This window comes from Lactuca virosa, chromosome 7 (assembly GCF_052849685.1).
Source record: "Lactuca virosa cultivar CGN04683 chromosome 7, Lactuca_virosa_CGN04683_v6, whole genome shotgun sequence".
In the NCBI taxonomy this organism is placed as follows: Eukaryota; Viridiplantae; Streptophyta; class Magnoliopsida; order Asterales; family Asteraceae; genus Lactuca; species Lactuca virosa.
Genome location: NC_136432.1, coordinates 113,524,844 through 113,534,908, shown reverse-complemented (window position 1 = coordinate 113,534,908; position 10,065 = coordinate 113,524,844). Strand labels below are relative to the sequence as shown.

At 38.1% G+C, this 10,065-nt stretch overlaps 1 protein-coding gene across 1 annotated transcript in view; it reads right to left on the bottom strand.

Annotated features, from left to right (window-relative positions):
• Window positions 1-3,377: 3,377 nt before the first annotated feature.
• Window positions 3,378-10,065, bottom strand: part of LOC145127057 (uncharacterized) — a 96,772-nt gene continuing 90,084 nt past the window's right edge. The window contains exons 2-6 of the mRNA XM_079062308.1: window positions 6,652-7,149; window positions 5,752-6,510; window positions 5,227-5,661; window positions 5,003-5,125; window positions 3,378-4,165 (exon numbers count right to left, since the gene is read on the bottom strand). Of these exons, the coding sequence (XP_078918434.1) occupies window positions 3,378-4,165; window positions 5,003-5,125; window positions 5,227-5,661; window positions 5,752-6,510; window positions 6,652-7,149 (2,603 nt within the window). The remainder of the gene's footprint in view (window positions 4,166-5,002; window positions 5,126-5,226; window positions 5,662-5,751; window positions 6,511-6,651; window positions 7,150-10,065) is intronic.

Here is a 10,065-nt window from a genome sequence, read left to right as displayed (position 1 = left end):
AAAACCCTGGAGTCCAAGGTGGCCTGAAATCTAAAAGCCTAAAAATCCCTAGTGAATACGCTAAGCGTTGGACCAGTACGACCGACGTACTCAAGTGCTACACACGAATCGGGATCCTAGGTGCGTACGCTCAGCGTACACCTTCGTACGCCCTAGTTGGCCAAAGTCTCATTTTAAGGTCTTAATCCGTTAAGACCTAACGTCCAACTTCAGATCTAGCTCTCTTGGGACGTCCTAAAAAGTAAAAGTTGGCAACTTTACTCCTTCGCATGTCTTAATGGGACTCAAACCATAGATTTAGCATTCTACTCCCATTAAGTGATCACTAACTTACACATGGTTGATCTAAAACCATCAAGATGCAAGCTTTATGGACCAAGGACCTCAAGAACATCAAAATAAACATCACATAACATTTGGAGTAGTATTTACTCACAAAAGTTCATCCATGGGACCAAAATATGCTAAAATCTTCCCCGAATCTAGATCTAGACATAGGATGAGCAAGGTTTAGACTTTATACCTCCAATAAGCTAGAAAGAGTGAATAATCCCTGGATCTACAAGCTCCCACTTGTCTAATGCTTCTCTACAAGTCTTATTATTCTTCAATATGCACCACACACACCAAAAACACACACTCAATGGTCAATCTCTTGAGAAATGGGTTAGGGTTTCGAGGTATAGCTCAAAACTCAAAAGAGACAATGGAGGCTGATAAGGTGAAAGCTTAGGGGACTTAATGTGTTTAAAGAGGGTGCAAACCCTAAAAATTAGGGTTTTCCCCTGACTGACGTACACCCTATGTGCGAATGGGTACACCCAACGTACCATGGGAATACCCCATCTCATGCATGCTTCGTAGTACGCTCGATGTACCTTATGTATGCCCAGCATACTAGGGTCTAAAAGTTAAAATAAAAGAAATTAACTAATTAAAATTTACTTGACATATCGGGGGTTACAATTCCCCCCACCCCCACTTGAATCATACTTCATCCTCGAAGTCCGCCTCTGCCACTGCACCTTTAACAATTCCATAACCTTGCTTCGAAGAGTCTTCGTCTTCCCGTCAAGGATGGCCATTGGTCTCTCGATATAATTCAGGTAATCATCCACTTGAATGTCCTCCAATGGAACCACTGTGGAATTATCAACCAGAGATTTATGCAGTTGAGAGACGTGGTAAGTGTTATGGATCTGGCTGAGCTCCTCTGGTAGATCCAAGCGGTACGCAACCCTGCCTACCCGGGCTAGCACTTTGAAAGGACCAATATATCTGTGGCCTATCTTACCCTGCTTCCTGAATCCGATGACACCTTTCCAAGGTGACACCTTCAGGAGTACCATGTCCCCAACCTGGAACTTAAAATATGATCAGCATCTATCTACGTAGCTCTTCTGCCGACTCTATGCTGTCTAGAGTTTGCCACGAACCTGTGGGTACAATAATTATGATCGATAGATTCTATGTCGAATAACGAGAATTAAATGACAAGAAAAAAGATCAAAATGGTGTCGAATGCTTCGATTAAAATAGCTATAGAATAGTTCAAGAAAGAACTTCTCTATGAGAGCTAGGTAAGGCGAAAAAACGTTAACCCTAATTGATACATGCATGTACATTAAATAGTCTAACCAGTGAACACGAAACCATGAATGGAAAGGCCCAAACCAGTAAACAAGACTATACTAGCACATATATTTGACACAATACATTTAAACCCAACAATCTCCCCCTTTGTGTCAAATTGCGAAGGAGAGTATCACTGTTGTCTTTTCTGCAGCTTGAACAATTTCGGCATCAAATTCAGTAGGGTGTTCCTGACAACGAGGTACCACTGGATCATATCTGAGAAACATTTCTGATCAACAACATTGTTAGTTGTACAAGCTTGAGTCAACCTAAGGACAGAGTTCAGAGCAGCAATGGAGTATAAGTGTTTGTCTCTCAAGAAAAACATGCTTCTCATAACTTTCTGGCCTTCCTTCCATTGGTACACCACACACCAATTTTCCTTTCTGATTTTACCCAGCCTAAGCTTGTGGAGGTCCTTCGGTTCTTCTTCAGGTTTCAAAATCGGCCTTTTCTTCAGAACACACACTATTTCTACATCCATTTTGGAAAGTTCATGAATATAACAAGTAAACATCCTCTTCAGATGTGCAACGATAAGCTCATAAGTCTTTTCGTCTTTAGACACAATCAAGAAAAGTGAAATCCAGTCATATGGATTCATGCATGGAAAGTTAGCTAGAGTGAACTCATCTTCAATATGACTTGCTCCTCGGAATCCTTTAAACTTAATGTTTATGAAGTCTTCAGTTGGAACAGGAGCATAAACCTTCAAAGCAACTATCTTCTGTGAACTCCAAGTCTTGAATTAAGGCTTGGCATATTTAAGATAGAAATAGAAGTGCTTATGATTAACATCATAGTCCGAGAGTGGTGCCTTCTCAATCTTCTCAAAGCATCGAAACAGAAATGCCCTAGGAGTTATAGGAAAATCAAGCTAAGATTTCGTAAACTTGTCCAGATCAAAGGAAATCGAAGGCTCTAGCCAGTGGATGTTCGAATCATCAATAGCCTCCCTCTGAATTCGTTCCATCGTCCATGGAGGAAAGAGCGACTTCTGAGTTTCAAGAGTGGCTTTGGCAATTTTAGCCTCCTTCTCTTGACCCTCTAACTCCTTGCGAAGATGCAAAGATTATCAAGCTCCTTATCATGCTTCTTTCTAACCAGCTTTTCGTCTTCTGAAAGCTCTTCTTCTTGTTCTTCTTCTTCACACACTTTCTCTTTGCCTTAGATTTAGAAGAGATGGCTTTGTCAGGTTCGTCAAACAAATTCAGAAATTCTTCATAAAGATTTGAGAGAGGAATGGTTATCGGATTCATCGACGGAAAGATTTCCTCTGATTGACAATGTGCTTTTTGATACTTCTTAGAATAGCTATCATCAAAGGTGACATAATAGGGTTCTTTAATTTTTCTTGACTTCTTGTTCAGAACCCTATATGCTATCGAAGTTAACGAATAACCCAGAAAAATGACCTCATCAGCTTTCGCATCGAATTTGTTCCTTTGTTCTTTAGAATTGAATATAAAACACCTGGAACCAAACACATGAAAGAATTTTACGTTAGGTTTCCTATTATTTAGAATCTCATTAGGTGTAATTAAGAATCTTTTGTTGATGAATGAACGGTTCTGCGTGAAACAAACAGTTGCAATAGCATCAGCCCAAAAGTAGAGAGGAAGATTCGCAAATGATAACATTGTACTTGCAGCTTCGCAAAGAGAGATGTCTCGTCATTCAACGATACCGTTCTGTTGTGGAGTGTAAGGATCAGATAAGTTGTGAGCTATCCCTTTGTCTGTTTAGAATTCTTCAAACGCTTGGTTTTTGAATTCCGAACAGTTGCCACTGCGAACTTTCCGAACATGCTTTCGTAATTGAAGCTCGATCTGCTTGATGAAATCTTTCAGCTTCGGAGTGGCATCTGATTTCTGTCTAAGAAAAAACACCCAGGTAAATCTAGAAAAATCATCGACAACAGCCAAACTATATTTATTACCACCAATACTTTTGATGGCAGATGGAACACACAGATCAATATGCAGTGGCTCAATAATCTTAGTGTTGATGATGGTTGAGTGACTCTTCCTACTTTGCTTTCCCAGCTCACAGGCAGCACACAAATGTTCCTTGTCGAACTTCAGAAGTGGTAGACCACGTACAAGATCACCCAGTACGAGTTTGTTTATATCCTTGAAATTCAGATGGGAGAGCCTTCGGTGCCATAGCCAACTGTTATCCGAAGATGCTTTCGTAAGAAGGCAAATGGATGGCTTCCCTTTGATAGGTTTCAAATTCAGAGGATACATTTCTCCCTTTATTTTAGACTTCAGAAGCACTGCCTTAGATTTCTTCTCAATAATCTCTGAACCCTCGTCATCAAATGACACCTTTACCCCTGTACCTACAACCAATTGTGAAACACTTATTAGATTATGTTGCGGGCCTTCTACATAAGCTACCTTCCGAATGGAGAATTCGCCATTTGAGATCATCATATAGCCTTTTATTTCTCCGGTAGCGTTGTTTCCAAATTTTACTTGACCGCCATCCTTTAATGATCTGAATTCTCTTAGTTCTTCCCTCCTTCCTGTCATGTGGCGAGAACAACCACTGTCGATATACCATTCAGAATCGTATTGTTCGTCACACATTACCTGCAAGAATTAGAGAGATTTAGGTACCTAAACCATCTTGGGTCCTTGTGAGGATTTCTTAAGAACAGGAAAAATCTTAGTCTTATCAACCCAAAAAGATTTTCTTTTCAAAACATGGTTCTTCCCCTTTTCGATTTTGAAAACTTCCACTTTGTGATCACAAAGATTTATTTCAACAGGAATTGTTTTTTGTTGAATAAATTCTTTGTGTTTCTGAGCCATCTTTTTGGCAAAATCCTATTCCTTCTTTTTCAAATTTGCTTCATATTCCTTGAGAGAAATCTCTGGTCCCGAAACAACTTTACTTTTGCCCTTAACATCTTTTGACGTGTTGACAAATATTGAAAATTGTGTTCTTGGAGAACAATTAGATTTTGGCTTTTTCAAATGGTTTTGAAACATGTATTTTTGAAACCTGTGGTGTTGATTTTTGAGGTTTTGAAAAGGATTTTGGTTGTGGTTTCGGAATGGGAGAAGTATTCGTGTTTTGATTTGAGACTCTTTCTGATTAACATAATTTTAATTTGAATTCTTATTTTTCCAAAAACGTTTTCTTTCTTTCAGATTCTTCCTATATCTAGCATTCAACTGCCTTTTCTTTTCAATTAATTCAGCAGCAGATTTTTGAATGTTAGACTTTGGTCTTTCCTTTTGTATTAACGTATCAGTCTATTCTGAAGAGGTTTCACTCGGAGTTTCTTTAGTACCACTAGGACTGGCCTTATCGTAACAATGGTTAACACGATTCAATGGTTTTAAAATGTATTTACCTTTTGTTTTCCATGAGGTCATTTCAGAAAGACCTTTTGTTTCATCTGCATTGTCGATTAGTCCTGACCATAAGAATTCGTCGCAACCTTTTGCATTATCACAATGAACCAGGGATGTTAGTTCTGAAGTATGATTTTGTTTAGTCAGGTTTTTACAAAAACTTGGTTCATAACAGTTTTTACTTTCAGAAAAATTGTTATCTTTTCTTTTATAACACTTGAACCTTTATTTTCTACAATACGAACGAATTCGATTGAATTTTCAGAAATCAATTTTTTCTTCGGTTCAACGTCATTTTGTACAAACTCCGAGCAATCAACTTCGCCCCCTACAGAAATCTCACTCATTTCGCTTTCATCGAATTCTAAAGTATTCTCAGAATCAAGAGTATTTTCCGAATTCAACTTCTTGCATAACACGTCATATTTCTGCATTGAAGTCAATTTGATTTCTTCCTTATCTTTTTCAGTTAAAATTTCTTTCAACATATTTTTGTGTTCTTGGGACTTAATGTATTCTTCTATTTTCTCAAGTCCAACACGATAAGAATCAGAAACATCATCATAAGAAACAATGGATTCGCACTTATAACAATCTGCATCGATTTCATCATCTTTCAATTCAAAAAAGGGCAAAATCATTTTGTGCAATCCTTTTCCTATTCCACAATCAATATGAAATTGAGTAATATTTAAATATAAACACTTAGCAATCAAACAAAAAATATTCATTTATTTCAAAAGTGCACGTCTATCTCTCTTAAGATAAATAACATCATCATGGGACCTAGTAAGCTCTAATTCCAAGGCCTCTATTCTTAATCTCTTCTCTTCAATTTTAAATGTTGCCCTGTTAAGTTGATCAGTAATATTAGAATTACTTAGATGGGTTCGTTTTAAACTATCACTGAAATTAGAGACAATATATTTTAAATCGTCTAGTTCATAATCATAGTGAGAAACAGGAATGTTAAGAGATATAAGTATAGAATGTACCTTATCAACCATCTTCTCGCATTCTTTTACTTGCTCCGAAACTGTCTTCGCAGCAAAGCAGCTTTCGGAAGCTTGATCACCATCCGTAGCATACCCTCTTCGTTCCGAACCTTCGTTCTGAACCATCAAGCATTTTCCTTCATACTCTTGCAATTCTGACTTTGCCACAAAGCACCCGCCATGTGTGGGTTTTCTGTCCTCATCATCTTTAGAGTTTGTTGACCACACTTCAACTCTTCCATCTTCATCACTTCCTTCCCGAACGATCAATTTCGGCTTTGCATTTGATGCACTCCTTTTTCTTATCTTCCGAAGATAGTAGGCTTCATCCTTCTCAGTTTCTTTCTTTTCATTCATCCTCCTAAGCATGCATTCCTTGGCAAAGTGAATCTTGTCATGACAATAGTTGCAATAATAGCCTGAATCACCCATCAACTTCTTATCTTTCTTTTCCTCGTCGTTTCCTGAGTTCTTGAAAAACTCATCTATTGGCTTCTTTGAACTTGAGTTGCCTTGTATGAATTTTTTTTTAAAACAAGAGAAATACTTTTTATAGAACTTCTTGGGATTGGACACTAGAAGAGCTTTATCTTCCTTTGAGATTTCGCTTTCCGAAAGATCTGATTCGAAATCTTACTCTGCTGCTTTCTTGCCTTTCGCAACCAAACCCAATGAACCAAGACTAGAAACAAGCTTCACATCCTTCTTAACTTCGTCTTCATGGGATCTCAGAATTCCCACAAGCTTGGCCAATGAGTAGATTTTGAACTGTTTGTGTGCCTTCACAGTGGACACACCAACTTTCCATTCAGATCTCAAGCCATTCATGAATGTGACTTTTTGTTCAATGACTTCATGCTGGAGATCGTGTTTGAGCATTCTGCTCAACAGATGATTAAATCGATTAAACGTCTGATCTAACTTCTCATCTGATTTATGTATAAACGCTCCAAACTCCGATAAGAGCAATGTTTGCACAGAGTACTCTAAATCAGCATTGCTTGAATAAAGTTCCTTTAGCCTATCCCATATTTCTTTCACAGTACTACATGCGCTCACAAGACGAAAGGTATCTGGAGGAAGAGCAAATCGAATAATCCTTATAGCTTTTATGTTAGCCATAAGCTTATTCTTTTCATCGTTCGCAACATCTATATGTTCAAGAAGGAGTGTATTGTACTAAGCCAAAGTTTTGATCGGATGTCGTGTACCAGAATACGTGAACGTTTCTTGCATCATTGAATGCCATATAGTAGCATAGGTGTCCTCGTCGTGGATCCAATACTACTAGAAATATTGAACGATAAAGTATGAGGATCTTCGTTATTCATAATGTCAAGAATTCACTTAAACATATATAGAATCAGATGTGTAAAAACTTGAATCGATTTCAAGGGAAAAACTGTTGGGTTTTGAGCACTATAACACTCCTATGGTGCACATGCAACCCTAAATGCTTTGGATCTATGTTTTCTCTATTATACATGCATATTTTCAATTTTTCCAAAGCATTGTCCTAACTAGCATACAAATTGCTAATTGAATAAAATATCTAGATAGATGACATACCTTTAGAAGGACTTGTAGTTCTTGACCCTTGAAAGCTTGAGCACCTCAAGTGTGATGCCTCTAATGGTTCACAAACACCAATATGCAAGAGGATGATTTAAGAGAATAATCTATTTAGCTCAATGAGATGGTGCAACTGATTTTGGTCTATGGGGGGGTTCTAATGATAGTGTTGGACATGCTAGGGTTACACTTGGTAAACCCTAATAACCCATGACTTTCCACATTCTCATGCTCCATGGGTTTAACCTCCATGGACTATCCATGGATTAGTTTAGCCCATGATCATGGATCATTAGCCCACACTACAAGAATGATGATTTACATAATCAATCCCCATATATTTAATTAGTCTCTTTTGATCACAAAATTAATAAATTAATTCTTGATCAATACTAATTAAATAATTTCGTATTAATATATTATACTTATAATATATTAATAAACCATAAATAACCTTATTCTCAAAATTCATCCTATCAAATTGCACTGGTGAAGGCAACCCAAAAGGACGATGCTACAATCGGGTCAAGTGCATACCAGTTATAGTTATGGGCTTAGACACCAAATCCAACAGTCTCCCACTTGGATAAGTTTAATAACTATTATTGCTAATGTACTTCAGGATCTGACTTAGCAATCGTAAGCTTTCAAAAGCCGTTGTCGAACTCTGACGTAGTCAGTGACTCGTCCTTCAGATAAGTGATCATATACTCCTCTGTTCTCAAGATATCAGCTAGACAAATACATGGAACGATGTCATACTTATTGTCCAGCAGTTTGTTTCCCGATTTCTGATTCGTCTGACATAGAACATAACTGAACACATCAATTTAGTTCTGATCGGGCCCGATACATACGTCAAAACAGAATCATCGAGGGGCCCAAGATATCGCTTTTAATCCTCTTAGGATAAAAGGAACATATAAACTTCGACATTATATGCTTGTACTAACTACTCATTAAATCATGGACAACGATACGTTTTATAACATCAAGTTACTGATGCGTTTTCATGCCATCAATGCACAACCAACTTGTAGTCAACAACTCATATATCTTGGTTTGAAGATTATATGATATTATCGTCTCACAATCACTCGTGATAAATTCCATGAAGTGATTCAGGTGAGCGCGGGTTGAATCCAATACTCAAATCTTATTTCAAGAGCACTCATGAATGGTGTAGAAAACTGTTGCTATGCCTAACTCGTTAGACAATCTACAAGCCAACTCATGACAGTCTTATTTCATACTTACTTCCAACGTATGATCAACTGTGGATAGTTTGAATAATAATAATTATCGTAATTTTATTATTCTGGAAGTCAAAACATGCAAAGTGAAACAATAGTAAATAATTGGCACAACACAATAACTTTACTTATAAATAAAATTCCTTTTATTTAATCATCAAATGTCTATTACAATTTAGCTATTACAAGTTTCGATTTATCTAATCACTAAAACTAATACTGTCCTTTAGCCCAATGCTCCTCACATGCTGCAAGTGCTTAACCCTAGTCAGTCCCTTTGTTAGAGGATCTGCTGGGTTGTCCTCTGACGATATCCCCTTTACCACGAGGTGCCCTTCTTCTACCTGATGTCCTATGAAGTGGTATTTTCTGTCGATATGTCTAGATCTACCATGATCTCTCGGTTCCTTGGTTAAGGCAACCGCGCCTTCATTATCGTAGAAAATCTCCATAGGCTCCTTTATGGATGGAATGACTCCAAGGTCTCCGATGAAGTTTTTCAACCGTATTGCCTCCTTCGATGCTTCGCTTGCTGCTATGTACTCTGATTCGCACGTTGAATAAGCTACAATCTCCTGCTTGGAACTTTTCCATGTCACTGCTCCTCCGTTCAGGGTAAACACCCAGCCCGACTGAGAGTGGAAATTATCTCTGTCGGTTTGAAAGCTGGCGTCGCTATACCCTGTCACTCTGAAGTTATCACTCCCACCGAGGGTAAGGATCCAATCCTTAGTCCTCTGCAGGTACTTAAGAGTGTTCTTAACTGTAGTCCAATGAGCTTTACCAGGATTCCCTTGATATCTGCTGACCATGCTCATCAGGGTGAGTACAGGTCATAACATACATGATCGAACCAACTACAGAAGCATATGGTATATGACTCATTTCTGCTATCTCAGCCTCTGTACTCGGACTCTGAGTCTTACTCAGTTTGGCATTGCCTTGGATAGGTAAGTCACCTTTCTTGGAGTTCTCCATGCTAAAACGTTTCAACACCTTGTCCAAGTAGGTACTTTGACTAAGTACTATTAGCCTTTTACTCATGTCTCTCAATATCCTTATCCCTAGGATATAAGCAGCTTCTCCGAGGTCCTTCATAGCGAAACACTTCCCAAGCCAGGACTTAACCTCCTGCAACGTTGGGATGTCGTTTCCTATGAGTAGTATGTCATGTACATATAATGCCAGAAAGCTCACTATACTCCCACTAGCTTTGACATATAAACAAGACTTATCCTCGCT